The sequence below is a fragment of the Bos taurus genome, chromosome 12, assembly GCF_002263795.3.
Source record: "Bos taurus isolate L1 Dominette 01449 registration number 42190680 breed Hereford chromosome 12, ARS-UCD2.0, whole genome shotgun sequence".
NCBI classification, from domain to species: Eukaryota; Metazoa; Chordata; class Mammalia; order Artiodactyla; family Bovidae; genus Bos; species Bos taurus.
The window spans coordinates 86,167,281-86,183,494 of NC_037339.1; the positions used below are offsets into that span (position 1 = coordinate 86,167,281).

The window sequence follows — 16,214 nt, forward strand, 5'->3', positions numbered from 1 at the left end:
CCTGGGCATTCCACTGTGTCCTGGAGACGGAGGCGGGAGAAGCTGAGGGGCCTTCAGGAGAGGGTCCTCCTTCTGCTCGAGGGGCATGGCGGCCACCACAGGAGTGGCCCTCCTGGTCCTGCTGCTCTACGGCGGGCAGGGAGCCGAGCTCCCGCCGATCAACGTGACCTCAGGTACGGCCTCGGCGCAGTCGTGGCCGGGAGGAAACGGGGCCCCCGGGTGAGTCCGGGGGCAAGGGGTTCTCCCAGGCCCTTCCCCTGCGTGCCGCTCCAGATTTACCACTTATTCCTGGAGGATGGAGCAAGCTGCACAGCTCTCCTATATTTGAAGAGTTTTTCGGATGGGGGAGTAGCATGCATTATATACTTTAACTTTTACGATCGACATTTCTAGCTTACCCAAAAGTAGAGGAGTCGTGGAAAGAAGCTCCATTCCCTGGCTTCAGTTGTACACATTTTGCCATCTTGTTTGGCACACACACACACACACACACACACACACACACACACACACACACACACACACTTTCGTGGTTATTGGAGTATTTTAGCATCGCCCAAAATGTCTTACGATTCCCTGCAAATGCGTCTTGCTAAGATAAGGGCATTTTTCTTTTACGCACCTTGAGCGTCACTGAAGCACTAACAAAATGAAGAAAGCTCCCAGGCAGGGCCAATCCTGGCCCACGCCCAAACCTCCCCCCGGGTCTCAGAACATGCTTTACAGGTGGCGGGTTCGAATCCCACCCAGGCAGGCCCCGCTGGGCTCCGGCTGCTGCATCCCGACCCCTGGGTCGAGGAAGGCGACAGTGGACGCCACCCTCCTGGGACGGGATCGCTGCCCGAGGACTGCAGGGGCGGGGTCCCCCATGACCCCACTTTTCTGCCGGGAGACCTGAGCCCAGGCCCCCTCCCACCCTCCTCAGAGGGACGAGCCCAAGGAACGAGGCCCTGCCAGGCCCCCTGCACGGTGCCCAGTGGACGAGCAGCCCTGGAGGTCCCCACAGGGCTCAAGCAGCTCTACCAAGAAGGACACGGCCTCAGCCCGGCCCCAAGTGACCAGGGAGGCCCAGCCCGCTCCGGGTCTGGCGGGAGGGCAGGGGGTCCCCTGCCTGACCTTGCCGTGAAGAAGCTGGCGTTTCTAGCGATCTTTCCTCAGGACACTGAGTTTTGAGGCGCCTGCAAGGAGGCATCCTCTGGGTGCTGGGGCACGGGGTCTGTGACGGGCAGCGATGGGGGCTCACCCCGCGCTGGCTCCCCGCTGCCATGGCTTTTGTGGCTCCCCGCCCCTGGCACCCACGGGAATGGCTCCCGCCGGGACTGACCCAAGTCTCCCGACGCAGCCCTAAGCCTGTCTGGCTCCTCGTCCCGACAGAGCGTCCATAGCAAGCCCGAGGGCAGCTCAGGGCCGGTCCCGGGCCGTGGTCTCTGCTCCAGCCTTCAGCCTCGGCGGACCCTGGGCTGGCCTGACCCCGAGGGCAGCTCAGGGCTGGTCCCGGGCTGTGGTCTCTGCTCTAGCCTCAAGCCTTGACGGACACTGGGCTGGCCTGACCCCGAGGGCAGCTCAGGGCTGGTCCCGGGCTGTGGTCTCTGCTCTAGCCTCAAGCCTCGGTGGACAGCGGGCTGGCCTGACCCTGAGAGAGCTCAGGGCCGGTCCTGGGCACAGTCTCTGTTCCAACCTCCAGCCTCGGCGGACACCGGGCTGGCCTGACCCAGAGGTCAGGAAGGGGGTGGCCCTGGCCCCGGGAGGGCAGAGGTCACCGTCCTGCTTTCCCCGGGTGGAGCAGAGCACACCCGCAGCGCTCCACAGCGAGCCCGTGCCAGGGCCAGGATGCGCACGTTCAAACACGGAGCAAGCAGCGTCGTCCCTGCGTGGGCACAGGGCACAGGGCACAGGGCCTGCGGACCCTGGACGGCGGGAGGAGACGCAGGCGGACAGGCAGCCACACTTGACGGGCCAGGCAGGCGTCACAAACATCAATATTTCTCTGCACACGCGCACGGCGGGCTTGCACAATGGCCCCATTATAATTAGGGACAGACGCGAAATGAGAAGAATATTTTTAACAAAGCGCTCGCAGGAGCAGCTGTGCCCATCCGTAATGACTCGCTAACGTCGCCTCCGAAGAGGACTGTACTTTTGTTTGCGGCGCTGACGGAGGTCAGCTCACTGGGAAGCGATTGTCATCACAGCACAGACCTTTCTGTGCAGTTTCCCTGCATTGTTCTGAGCCCGCGTGTGCGCAGATGAGCGATTGCTATGCAGATTGTCCGTCATTAAAACCATTTCAAAATCAGCGTCGTCATTGGTTTAGTGCTGGAACTTGAACGCCTGCAGACACCACCTGAGCGCTCTGTGTGAAGCAACGGGAAGGTGGCCTTGCCTGGGGTCCAGGGGGCAGCTGTCTTCTCTCTGGTCTCCCAGGGTCCTGGGGGCGGCCATCTGCTCTCTGGTCTCCTTGGGGTCCTGGGGGTCCTGGGGGGTGGCTTCTGCTCTCTGGTCTCCTGGGGGTCCCTGGGGGTCCTGGGGGCAGCTGTCTGCTCTCTCATCTACCCGGGGTCCTGGGGGGGCAGCCGTCTGCTCTCTGGTCTCCTTGGGGTCACCAGGGGTCCTGGGGGTGACCGTCTGCTCTCTGGTCCCCCTGGGGCTGAAGGACAGGGCTGATCTTGACCTTGAGTGGAGGACATGGACCCCGACACCAGCTCTGAGAAGAGTGGGAGGCGCCCTGGGGGTGCAGTGGGGACCAGTGCTCAGGGTCTCTGCACCCTGCCCGGCCCCGCATGGCTGATTCAGGTCAGCGAGGCCGGGAAGGTGGAGCCAGGGGTCTAGGGCCCCACGGAGGACTGGCTTCCAGAGGCCAGCCCCAGGGGACCGAGCCCCTCAACGGGATTGCTGTTTATAGACGAGGAGCCGCAGAGGCTGGACTCTCAGGTCCCCAAGCAGAGGGGCAGAGGGCAGGCGGCCGTGCCCGTCTCCCTTCCTCCACGTCACGTCCTCAGCCCCAGACAGGCTCGCGGCTAGAACCCGTCATCGGGGAGGAGAGTGTGGTTTTCACAGAAGGATGCACATGCCCCTTCTTACCCTCCCCGAGGGCGGTGCCAGTGAGCCTGCCCAGGAGCGGGGTTGGTTCCCAGAGCAGGGCCACCTGTCATCACCCTCCAACCTCCTTCCAGACGAGCCGTGAGTCCCCAGATCCTGTGCAGGGCTTCCCCCCATCGAGCAGGCTGGTGGGCCCACAAAACCAAACCTATTTGGAGAGAAGTTGGTGCCAGTTCGAGGAACATTGTTAACCTACGAGGCTCCTTACTCCCCCACCTCAGGTTCAACCACTGCAACGAACAATACACGAGTTCAGGAGGATATGCCTGGAGTATCTGGTAAGGAAACTCCTCCTCCCAAACACGGCCGTCTGGGCGGGGCGGGGGGCTGGGGGCTGTCACCCAGACACCCTGGTGCAAGCCGCACAGGCAGGGAGGTGGCCGGGTCTGAGGCCCCGCCAGACGGGAGTGGTGATGGGGACGCCGCTGAGCGGGGCTGCAGCTTAGACCTGGGGCCGTGGTCAGGTGCCCACTTGGGGAGGACCCTGCTCCGCAGGTCAGGGAGCGGCTGTGACTCACGCTGTCCTGGAGGGTCTGACGGTGCCGCTGCGGGTGTCTGGTCTCCGGGACCGTCGCGGGGACGGCGGTCAGCGTCCTGCAGGTGTGACGTCCAGAGCCTGCCGGCTGCCCTGCGGGCACTCACACAGGGGTCAGTGTGCTCGCTGTGTGATGCAGGTCCGGTCGTTGTCCGTTTGCACATTCAGCATCTCATTTCTCTAAAGGGAAAGTTTAAAGTAGAAAATACACGAGGTTTAAAAGCACAGGCGTTTCTCACCTTGCACGTCTGTTGGGCTCATCGCTACCTGGGATTTTTTCCAGAGACAATTACGTGTATGACACCCACAAGTGTGAACATTTCCATGTGTCTCCACATGAGCTGGAACCGGGGGCCCAGCTGGCCTCCTTGCTGGGATCGAGGGGCTCCTGGGATGTGGGACTTCCTTGCTAAAACAGGAAAAGCAGGGCAAGCCGGGGTGGGCTGGTCACCCCGCTGGGCGGGAGTCAGCACAGACCCAGCGCGTGGACAGGCTGGTCGGCTTGGCCGCGGGGTTTGAACCTGGGCCTCGGCACTGACGTGTGTTCACATAGCCCCCACCCTGGCCCCTGACTGTGTCAACCGCGTCCTACACGCACGGCTTCATTTGAACCTCAAACAAATCCTGATGAGGTAAGCGCAGACCCCGTCGTATAGACAAGGAAGCCCGAGGCCCGAGAGACGTCAGAGGACGTCCGGTGAGCACAGAGCCAGGTGTGGTCCAGGGCTGCCCGACACCAAGGCCAGGGCCCGTGTTAGACGCTCCCTGGGTGGGCGCGGGGATGCGCAGGCAGAAAGCAGGCCGGCCGCCTTGGGTAGAAATCAGGAAAGACGCTCGCGCCTGCCTGCCTCCCGGGGCGCAGATCACAGAGGCGGGGTGTCTCAGAGGGGACAGAGCGGCCCCTGGGGCAGAAGGAGATTCATGACCAGGCAGGGTCAGGTTTCCAGCATCTTGTCTCCAGCAAGGGTGTCCAGGTACCCGGATGAGCTCAGGTTTCCAGAAGTTACTTAGGGAGGCAGTGGTCTCCCCGCGCCTGAACAAGGTTTTTAGAAACCAAGTCCGTCTCCCCAGGTCCTTGGGTCCCTGTGTCCAGTCCTGCTCTCACCGACTGCCTTAGGGCTGCGCGGAGCAGAAGGGTGTAACAGGCATCCTTGTGTGCTTTTCCCAAGATGAAATTCTAGTCAAGGAGATGTTGGAGCCAAACAGATCATCAATGCCTAAAATACAAAGTGGTGGAACAACGGCATCAACAAGATTATTCAAGGAGAAAAGCAAGTATTCACCTTTTCGAGCCTTAATTGCCTGTGTTCCTGGAGGTCTGCGGTGTGTATGCACAGTCCCATCTGGGCAGCATCTTTGAGATCAGCTACTCCTGGGGCAAAGGCAGATGGAGATGTGAAGGACACAGTAGTCCCATATTTTCTGTAATCTTCCCGAGGCAGGAAGGTCAAACCCAGACGGGCAGAGACAAGCTCCTGTATCTGGGAGGTCTCTGGGGGAACGTGCAGGAGAGGCCTGGTGCTTGGGGTGCATGTGGGGTTTAGCCGCCGCAGGACCCCAGGATGCATGCAGGCCAGAGCTTCCGACTACCCCGCTCCCCTAAGCCTCCTGAGAGCAGGGGCGGGGACTTGACTCCAGCCGACGGGACAAAACTAGGGTCTGAATGGACTGGCCCCCGGCCACAGAGCTGGTAGCGAACAAAACAGCGTGCTTTTCCCAAGTGAGGTTTTGCTGTTGTTCAGTCGCTCAGTCGTGTCCGACTCTTTGTGACCCCACGAACTGCAGCACGCCAGGCTTCCCTATCCTTCCCCATCTCCCAGAGTTTGCAGCTTAGTGTAGTCCAAACACACACAGAAAAGAGAAATAGCACCCTGAGGTCCAAACAGAACACGCGGTTAACCCGCAACGGCGGTGAGAGCCGTGTGTCTAAAATCTACAACAGGGCATGGAATGCGTTCAGCAGCAGGGAAGGTCAGCGTTTTCTTGAAATTCTGCATCCAGACGTCAATGCCAGTTCCTGGGATCACCTCTCAGAACATCCGCCAAACGGCTGGGTTCACAGAGGTCAGAGAATGCCCGCCTGTGCGTGTTGACTCACTGGAGCACACTGTCAGGAGAAGCTGGACAGCGTGTTAGCGTCCCCGCCTCAGGTTCCAAAGCGCAGAGTGGGTCAGAGCATCCCTGCACTCATGCTTTCCCCCGTTTCTTCCATGCTCCTCCTCAAGATGCCCGCACTGATGAGAGTGACCAACTCAGTGTTCCTGAGGGTTTCCACGAGTTTGCAGACTTGTCACCAATATCTCTGGAGACTGAGGACAAAATTCTCAATGGTAAATGCACCCTGGCAGGCCCCCACCTGAGCTCAGATGTGGTGGGAGGACTGCAGGGTGCAGACAGAAACGCCTCTTCCCGGAACGAACAGCCCAGGCTGGAGAGCGAGGCTGCTTTCCGCAGATCACCACTGCTCGGGAGGGGAGCTGCCCAGAACACGTTCTGGCCGGCTGGTTGAGTGTCTCCGCAGGCGGGGCTTGGGGATGTGCATTGCAGCCCGTCCCCCAGGCTCTCCAGTGAGCTGGCAGCTGGTGTTTGGAATACGGAGCAGGCAGAGGGCTGATATTTCTAGCGTCTCGGAAGGCATTGCACACTCGGACTTGTTGGGTCGCCCGCAGTCCGGTGTGGTGTTGGCCAAGCGGTGGCGTTCTGTTTCTATCAGGCATCTCTGCTTATTGATTGGGATTCTGCTTTAGAAAGAGCTTGACCTTTATAAATATGTGTGCATGTATGTGCATACTTAAATGCTTCTTAATATCCACTCACACTCATAAATATTTACTCATTCTGTCAATTTTAGCTCGTTAATGCGTTATTTTCTTTGTCCACATTGCCCCGAACTTGCCTTGGAACGCCTTCTGTTTAGTTTCTCTGTCCTTCGTCGCCCCGGCCTTTCAGGCACGTCCTCACTCTCTGGCAGCACAGCACGTCCTGGGCAGAAGCAGACTCAGACACACGCGCACACACAGACGCCCACACGCACAGACACGCACCTCTGTGCTGGGTCCCGTCTGCCTCCCTGCTCCCCTTCTTTCACTCTAAACCACAGTGCACCCCTCGAGCACCACAGGGTTCTTCCAGGACCCTTCTTGAAGCTCCTTTTGGTACCACTTTGTCAGAAACCTGGCCCCCACTTTCCACAACATATTCAATCACTGCTTAGTCCTGGATTCAGGATGCTGCCCCCCCAACCCTAGAGAAGACCCAGGCTCCCCGCTGCAGAATGACACCCGTGATTTAGGGTGGCCCGGGGCTGCCCCTCCCTACCAGGCACTCCACACGTGGCTTCTTTCCATCATCAGCTCCCTGCTGCTGTTTGCTCTCCATGTCAGTCCCTTCTTCCTGTTAATTATAAATACTTGTTTACAGACTTCCCGGGTGGCCTAGACAGTAAAAGCATCTACCTACAATGTAGGAGACCCGGGTTCGATCCCTGGGTCGGGAAGTTCCTCTGGAGAAGGAAATGGCAACCCTCTCCAGTATTCTTGCCTGGAAAATCCCATGGACAGAGGGAGGAGCCTGGCAGGCTACAGTCCATGGGGTCACAAAGAGTCAGACACGACTGAGACTTCACTTCACTTCATTTATGTTTGACTCTGTGGCAGCCCCCCACCCCATGACCCCACCTGGCCACAGGGGACCAGCCTCGTCAGTTCCACCCTGTCCTTGCTGGGTCTCGTTTTGCACAGATGAGGAGATGAGGGATATTCGTGTGTCCCTCCTTTATTGCTCCAAGGGTTCACACCGTAAATCCCCTCTAGCCTTTTTCTCCCACTCAATCTTGAAACCTGAGCATCACTCCACGTGAGGATGGTCTCGTCTAGCTCTCGCAGCTGCGCGGTGTCCACAGGGTGTGAGCCACTCTGCTGCTGCTGCTGCTGCTAAGTCACTTCAGTCGTGTCCGACTCTGTGAGACCCCATAGAAGGCAGCCAACCGAGTGGGCAGGGTGAGCCACTCTAGTGCCCTGTTACCTGTGCACCGCCTGTTCACTCGTCTCCACCCTCTGCAGCTACGAGCACCTCACACACCGCTGCAATGAACAGCCTGGCACGTGTGAATGTTTCTGTCGTTGGCGATGAATCTCCAGGGAAAATTCTTAGGACTGGGATAAGGGGTCAAAAAAGGAGTGATCTGTAATCTTCGTAGTCAGATAACGCCTGACCCTGGTATTCATTATACATAATAACTTCCCAAAACACTTCCCAATAAAATCTGAAAACAAGAGTGGTGTTTTAACCCAAACTTCTAAAAAAAAAGTATGAGCCAAGATGTAGATAAATATGTAACCACGCAAATGTTTCCCCTTCCCCATGTTCTTCATCCAAGAGCCCAGTGTGGACACGTCTTACGGAACCAGTGGCCCCGAGGGTCACCACGAGTCACGGACGTCCTCAGGCGCTGCAGACAGTCTCCACAGCAACGGTAAGAGCAGCTCCCTCCCCGCTCGCACCGCAGGCAGAGGAGAGGCTGTGGGACCCGGCCTCCCCTCCGTGCGTGCTCACGCGTGTCAGCTACCGCCAAGCTGACGGGTGAGGAGCGTGTTCCCATCTCGTTTTAATTTGCAATTTTCTAATTAAGAGTTTGGACAGCTCATATTTTAAAGGCCATTCTTTTCATCAAGATCTCTCCTTTTATTCCTTCCCTTCAGTCATTTTTCAAGGCTAATGTTTAAAATACCGTTGAAACATACGGTATAAACTCTGTAACTCGCTTCTTCAGGCGACGTTGTAGCGATTTTCTTTTTCGCTTCCAGTTGTACGAAGGCAGAACTGACACGCCTCACTGTGCTCGCTCAGGTGTGCAGAGGACTGTCTGACTTACACGCGTCACGGAACCACGACCGCAGTTCAGGAAGCTCCCCGAGTGCCCTGCGGTGTCCACGTTGAGGAAGCCCCAGGAGAAGCAAGCCTCCGGGCGCTTCAATCCTGACAGAGACAGAACGTTCTAATTCCATTCCTTTACATGTCGCTGTGCAGTTTTCCCAGCACCATTTACTGAAGAGATGTCCTTTCTCCGTTGTATAGTCTTCCTCCTTCGTCGTGGATGAACTGGCCGTAGGTGTGTGGGTTTACTTCCGGGCTCTCTTCTGTTAAACGCATCTGTGTGTCCGCCGCTGCATCAGTGCCGCATGGCTTTGATTACTGTGGCTCTGTAGCGCTTACCTGAAGCCCGGGAGGATTATGGCTCCGGCTTTGTTCTTTTTCCTTAGAATTGCTCTGGCAAGTCTGGGTCTTTTGTGGTTCCGTGTAAATTTTAGGATTATTTGTTCTGGTTCTGTGAAAAGTGTCATGGGTACTTTGATATGGATTGAGTTAAATCTGTAGCTGGCTTTGAGTAATATATCCATTTTAACTGGACTAATTATTCCAATCCAAGGGCCTATCTTTCCTTTTTTTCTTGGAATCTTCAATTTCATTTATCAGCGTTCTATGGTCCTCGTCATATGTCTTTCATCTCCTTTCCTTTATTTCAGCATCACTTTAAATGCACGGCACATACTTGGGTATTGCTTTCTAGGGGGTGTTACCAAAAACTAACTTTAATGCCTGAGTTAAGCTGATGGGCATCGCTGATGTGACTGGTAAATCCTGAGAGTTCCACATCGACAGAATTTTAAAGCAAACTGGTAACTATGGGGTAAACCCAAACAAGGATTCCTGAGTCAAACATTAATCAAATGAGGTTTAATATGTGGCCGTTGTACTCCGATTTGGAAACGGACTGAGGCTCAGGGAGGCTCATCTTCCTTCCTGTGTTCCTTCCTCCCATGCTGTCAGGTCATGGCCCCGTGAGGGTGACACCCACGTCTCCAAGAAGAGGGCTGCTCAGGACAAACCTGCTGCAGCTCTGGGTGGTCAGAGCCCACTGCGGTTTCAAGTCCACCCGAGCACCCCGTGAGGAGGCTGTGGCCCTGGAGAAGCCACAACTCAGGTCCTCCGGCGTCTGAGCCTACACTGACTTTTGCTCGGGGCAGGGCGCCTGCGGGCCACACCAGAGCAAGGCAGCTCTCATCTGGGGCTGAGAGTGCGTGTCTGCTTGGAACCTGATTGTCGGACAGGAACGTGGAGCGAGATTCACCCAGGGCAACAGCTCAGCTCTCGGATGTGAGATCTGAGGCCACGCAGCCCCGCCTGGGAAGTCCTGGAGCCAGAGCCCGGGAACCTGCAAGGGGCCCCTCTGGGGGATGCCAGGAGAGCCCCCAGCAGAGAGTTTCCCAGAGGCCACTGGGGCAGGGCAGCGTCTCTGACTGCTCCCCACCACACTCCTTCCTGCCTTTCTCTTGGGGGCTCCACTCCCGCTTTTTAATGAGCCGGAAACGTTCCCGCAGAGAACGAGGCAGGGTCTGCCTTGCTGGTGTGTGTTCACGGTGGAACTGACATGCTCAGTCTAGAAGCAAGCAGCCAGCGCCCAGAGAGACAGACTTACCTAGAAGTTCCTCCAGTTGCCAGAGATAAAGCCGCCTCCATGAAACTGCTCCTGATCCTGTGACACTGCTTCGCCTCCCTGAACTTCTGTGCCATCATCTGTGAGCTGAGGCTGCTGCTGCTGCTAAGTCACTTCAGTCGTGTCCGACTCTGTGCGACCCCAGAGACAGCAGCCCACCAGGCTCCCACATCCCTGGGATTCTCCAGGCAAGAACACTGGAGTGGGTTGCCATTTCCTTCTCCAATGCATGAAAGTGAAAAGGGAAAGTGAAGTCACTCAGTCGTGTCTGACTCTTAGCAACCCCATGGACTGCAGCCCACCAGGCTCCTCCGTCCATGGGATTCTCCAGGCAAGAGTACTGGAGTGGGGTGCCATTGCCTTCTCCGAAGCTGAGGCTAGCGGTAAATAACTCATCTACCAACGCAAGAGGTTTGATCCCTGGGTCAGGAGGATCCTCTGAAGAAGGAAATGGCAACCCACTCCATCCAGTATCCTTACCTGGAGAATCCCATGGACAGAGGAGCCTGGTGGGCTGCAGTCCACAGGGTCTCAAAAAGTCAGACATGACTGACCATGTTGTTGCTGTGTTCATTCTCTCAGTTGTATCCGACTCTTTGCAACCCCGTGGACTGCAGCACGCCAGGCCTCCCTGTCCATCACCAACTCCCGGAGCTTGCTCAAACTCATGTCCATTGAGTTGGTGATGCCATCCAACCATCTCATCCTCTGTCGTCCCCTTCTCCTCCTGCCTTCAGTCTTTACCAGCGTCAGGGTCTTTTCCAGTGAGTCAGCTCTTCACATCAGGTGGCCAAAGTACTGGAGCTTCAGCATCAGTCCTTCCAATGAATATTCAGGACTGATTTCCTTTCGGATTGATGACTGAGCATACACACACACAACAGAGCTTCATCTGTAGGGCTGTTGTGAGGATTAAATAAATACAGGTAAAGAACTTGGGCAGGCAGAGCCTTGATTGTAAGAAATGTCGGCCTTCATGAAGGTATAATTTGCATGCAGTGAAATCCACCTTCCTTAGCGTCCCGCTTCCTCAAGTTCTGACAAATAGTGCCGCGTCGCCAGCGCTGAGAACAAGACCCAGAAAAGGCCCGTCGCTCGGGTACCACGCCTCCGTGTAGTCAGCCCCTTCCCCTGCCCCCCACAAAGGCCGGGCTGCTTCCCGTCCCTCCGACGTTGCCTCTCCCGGAATGTCGACACGCGGTGAGGTGTCGCTTGCTGTGTAGACCGAGGCTGGTTTCCTCCGTCAGCAATTTGCCAAGTCACGCGGGCGTCTGCCGCCTTCCTCCTCCTCCGTGCCGCTCCACTTGAGTCACAGCTTGCTCATTCCTCACCAGGGGAATGACATTTGAAGTGTTGTCAGGCTTGGGAATGATAAATAAAGCCACTGCAACCGTCTATACAGTAGCTTTGGGGTCAAGACAAATTTTCATTTCATTTGAATAAACATCTAGAGGCATGGTAACTGCGTTTTACTTTGTAAAAAACTGTCGAAACAGATTTTCCTGGACCCTCCCCAATATTTGATATTTAGACTATTTAACAAATCTAATGAGCCTGCAGGAGCATCTCCTTGTAGTGCCAGTTTTCATTTCTCTAGTAACCAATACGTGAACCGTGAACTTCCAGATGTTCAAGCTGGTTTTAGAAAAGGCAGAGGAACCAGAGATCAAATTGCCAACATCCACTGGGATCATCGAAAAAGCAAGAGAGTTCCAGAAAAACATCTATTTCTGCTTTATTGACTATGCCAAAGCCTTTGACTGTGTGGATCACAATAAACTGTGGAAAATTCTGAAAGAGATGGAAATACCAGACCACCTGACCTGCCTCTTGAGAAATTTGTATGCAGGTCAGGAAGCAACAGTTAGAACTGGACATGGAACAACAGACTGGTTCCAAATAGGAAAAGGAGTACGTCAAGGCTGTATATTGTCACTCTGTTTATTTAACTTATATGCAGAGTACATCATGAGAAACACTGGGCTGGATGAAGCACAAGCTTCAAGATTGCCGGGAGAAATAGCAATAACCTGAGATATGCAGAGGACACCACCCTTATGGCAGAAAGTGAAGAGTAACTAAAAGGCCTCTTGAGGAAGGTGAAAGAGGAGAGTGAAAAAGTTGGCTTAAAGCTCAACATTCAGAAAACTAAGACATGGCATCTGGTCCCATCACTTCATGGGAAATAGATGGGGAAACAGTGCAAACAGTGTCAAACTTTATTTTGGGGGGCTCCAAAATCACTGCAGATGCTGATTGTAGCCATGAAAGTAAAGGACACTTACTCCTTGGAAGGAAAGTTATGACCAACCTAGATAGCATATTCAAAAGCAAACACATTACTTTGCCAACAAAGGTCTGTCTAGTCAAGGCTATGGTTTTTCCAGTGGTCATGTATGGATGTGAGAGTTGGACTGTAAAGAAAGCTAAGAGCTGAAGAATTGATGCTTTTGAACTGTGGTGCTGGAGAAGACTCTTGAGAGTCCCTTGGACTGCAAGGAGGTCCAACCAGTCCATCCTAAAGGAGACCAGACCTGTGTGTTCATTGGAAGGACTGATGCTGAGGCTGAAACTCCAATACTTTGGCCACCTCATGCAAAGAGTTGACTCATTGGAAAAGACCCTGATGCTGGGAGGGATTGGGGGCAGGAGGAGAAGGGGACAACAGAGGATGAGATGGCTGGATGGCATCACCAACTCCATGCACATGAGTTTGGGTGAACTCCGGGAGTTGGCGATGGACAGGGAGGCCTGGCGTGCTGGGATTCATGGGGTTGCAGAGTTGGACACAACTGAGCAACTGAACTAAACTGAGTAACCAATAATGTTGAGCATCTTGTCCTGTTTATTTGCCTGTAGGAAACGCCAATCCACCCGTGTTCTTACCTGGAGAACCCCATGGACAGAGGAGCCTGGTGTGGGCTACAGTCCATAGGGTTGCAAAGAGTTGGACACGACTGAGCATGCACGCATACACATATCTTCTTCGGACAAACCTCTGTTCAAATATTTTGTCCATTATTAGTTTCTTTTCTTACTGCATTTTGAGAAGCATCTGTATGTTTTGGATACAAGTCCTTCATCAGATATGTGATTGGAAAATATTTTCTACCAGACTGTGGCTTGCTTTTTCATTTGCATAACATTGCTTTTCAAAGATCAGAAGTTCTTAATATTGATCAAGTCCAATTTATCAATTTTCATTTTCTGGATCATGTTTTTGGTGTCAAATATGCGAAATCTTCACCTAATTCAGTCACAAATACTTTCTGTGTTCTTTTCTTTCACGTTTGGGACTATGCCCAGTTCGTGGAGCACATTATGAAAGGTACGGACGTCTTGCGCTGTCTTTCTCGCACATCGAGGTTCCACGGTTTCAGCACCGTTTGCTGCCCGAGCTCAGCTTTCTCTGTTGAGCTGCTTTTGCTGACATTTTGTTCTTGAGTTGCCAGACGGTGTCAGTCAGCCGATGGCTGGGTTGACTGGGTCTGTTTCTGGGCTCTCTCTTATCCCACTGACAGAAGACCCCTTCTTTCTCAGGTATCACACTGTACCAGCCACTGTGAGATCACAACAGTTGAAATCAGGTAGTGTGAATCCTACTTTGGTCTTGATTTTCTAAATCAATTTAGCTCTTCTGGTTCATCTTCTCATAAAAATTTAAGACACAGCTTTTTAATTTCTACCAAAAAAAAAAAAAAGTCAGATGTGGATTTGATTGGGATTTCTGCAACTCCACAGACCACTCAGGAAGAAGCCGACATCTGGACACTATCTAGTCTTCGAACCCGCAGTGACCTCGCTTCTTTAGGTCTCCCATGACTTCTCATTAGTGATTAAAACCGTGCATACATTTGATCATATTTATAGACACATTACTAATTCTTGGTGTTGTTACAAATGGTACTTTTCATCCCCAGTTGTCTGCTTCTAGCGTATGGAAGCGTGATTGTTTCACACTGATCCTGTAACCATCACCCTGGACAACTCGCCCTTCAGTTCCGGGAAACCGCCTGCAGAATCGTCAGGATTTTCTTTATGATCATACCATCTGGGAACAATTTATATACATATACACACATATATACCTTCTATTTATTTTTTTTGCCTTATTACCCAGCTCCAATACAATGCTGAATGTTAAATAGGAGTGGTTAGAATGGACAGTCTTTCATAACTTAGAGTGAAAACATCAAGGACGCTTTTACTAAAGATGTCAGCTGTGGGCATTTTTAACAGAGTCCTTTCATTAGGCTGAAGAAGTTCCCTTCTCCTCCGAGTTTATTGAGCGTTTTGATGGGTGAATGGGTGTTGAGTTTTGGCCAAGTCTGTTTCGGTACCTGTTGTAGGCACAGTGAACTTTTTTGGTAAGAAGCCAGACAGTAAAGAATTTAGCCTCTGGCGGCAACGTGACTCCTGCTCTCACTACTTACTGTATCCTGGCACAGAAGCAGCCAGAGACAATGCACAGAAGCCTGGGTGAGCTTCTCTTTCAACAAAACTTCATTCATTAGAAAGGTGCTGATCCACTCTCATCAAGAGAACAGAGGCAAGGAACAGAGGTCACAGCTTTTAACATAATAACTTACAGCCCATAAGTCCTCGTTCACCAATCGCTGATCTTTGGAAATGATCAACTGTTTTGTTTTGTTAATGCTGTTTATATCATGAATTACACGAAATTGATTTTTGAGTGTTGAGCCAGCCTTGTGTTCCCAGAATAAACCCAGCTGGTCACGACAGCTTCATTTCTATACATCCTGGATCCAGTTTCTAAGATGCACTGAACTTTTCCACCTGTACGCCCTGGTGATGGCTGCCTGGAAGGAAGGATGTCTCCTGGCCCTGCCCGAGGCCACGAGCACGTCACGAGCTCTGTGAGGTGCTGCTGCCTCGGAGCTCATGGTTTTCTAACGTTGAAAAGACGTTTGGAAACTTGCCTTAACTTTCAAAAGACTTGACTGTTCTATTAATTTTTCCCCCAGGAAAGAAGTACCCCAAAACTGATCAACAATTGAAACAATCAGTTCTGGACACGATCCTTCAAAATATCGGAAAATCTTCAGGTAAAGCAAACAACGATGTGGTGACAACAGGGGTCACCCCCCTGGTGAGAAGGGAAGCACTGAGCCCACTCGGAGGACCCACGGGAGCCGTGCGCGGCTCTGGAGACGACACTCCATCCTAGGGGGACCCTGCGAGCCCCATACCAGGGTCCACAGTCCCGGGGTCACCAGCCACCTGCGGGCTCCCCACCCTCCTTGGCTGAACTGAGCGAGACTGAGCCTCTTTCCAGAGATAACGGGATGAAGGGCACTGTCACCCACCCACATGACCCGGCGCACAGGCCCAGGGAGGTCACTGCACCGGTGGGCAGCCACGCCCCTCGCCGCCGGCACCGCCCGCCTGGGACCTGCTTCCCAGGCTTTTTCAGACACATCGGCCTCTGCTTCTCGTGCCTCTGAAGCTGCGGTTCTGCTCTTCGCTCGCTAACCTCCCCTAAACCCACGCTCCCTCCTCCTCCTCCACGCACACTCACCTCGTGGCCTCACAGCCCTTCCCCTTGCTGCCCACAGACCAGGGCATTGCCAGTCGAGCCGCTGGGATCCCACGGGAGGCTCAGGGCAGGGGTGCAAGTCCTACAATTTCTCAGCGAAATCTCTCTCCACACAGGAAACTCTCTCCAGTAAGTGGCAGAGGAACAGAGCGGCCCAGAAGCGTCTTGGAGAGCAGTCCAGGGCTGTGCGCTCCAAGGGAGCCCCCTGAGCGGGGCACCCAGACTGCGTGAGCACACACCCACCCTTGGCAATAAAGAGCATATGTATGTACATACGTCACGCTGGTAACCGCTCCGCAGAAGGACAGAGTTCTGTTCTGTGACCTTAAGCAGTCCCTTTAAATGTTAAGCTAGAAGGTGAGGGTAGGTGGTTTTCTTTTAGTTTTTGTAAAGAAACAAGAAACAAACAACTACATTTGAGAAGAGCATGGAGACCTGCCTCTCTGCTACAGGGCAAGGCTTGAGACCCTCGAGGATCCTGTCCATGAAGAGCCAGTCTGAAGGCCTGATGTCAGCCTTCCCACCTC

The 16,214-nt window shown here is 53.9% G+C and overlaps 1 protein-coding gene across 3 annotated transcripts; it reads left to right on the top strand.

Annotated features, from left to right (window-relative positions):
• Positions 1 to 23: 23 nt before the first annotated feature.
• Positions 24 to 15,958, top strand: SPACA7 (sperm acrosome associated 7). Of its 3 annotated transcripts, none has more exons than XM_059892146.1 (7): positions 24 to 168; positions 3,316 to 3,377; positions 4,804 to 4,905; positions 5,860 to 5,964; positions 8,013 to 8,108; positions 15,116 to 15,196; positions 15,804 to 15,958. In XM_059892146.1, exons 1-7 carry the CDS (start codon positions 86 to 88, stop codon positions 15,818 to 15,820), a joined length of 546 nt encoding a protein of 181 aa, XP_059748129.1. In that variant the 5' UTR covers positions 24 to 85; the 3' UTR covers positions 15,821 to 15,958.
• The last annotated feature ends 256 nt before the right edge of the window (positions 15,959 to 16,214 follow it).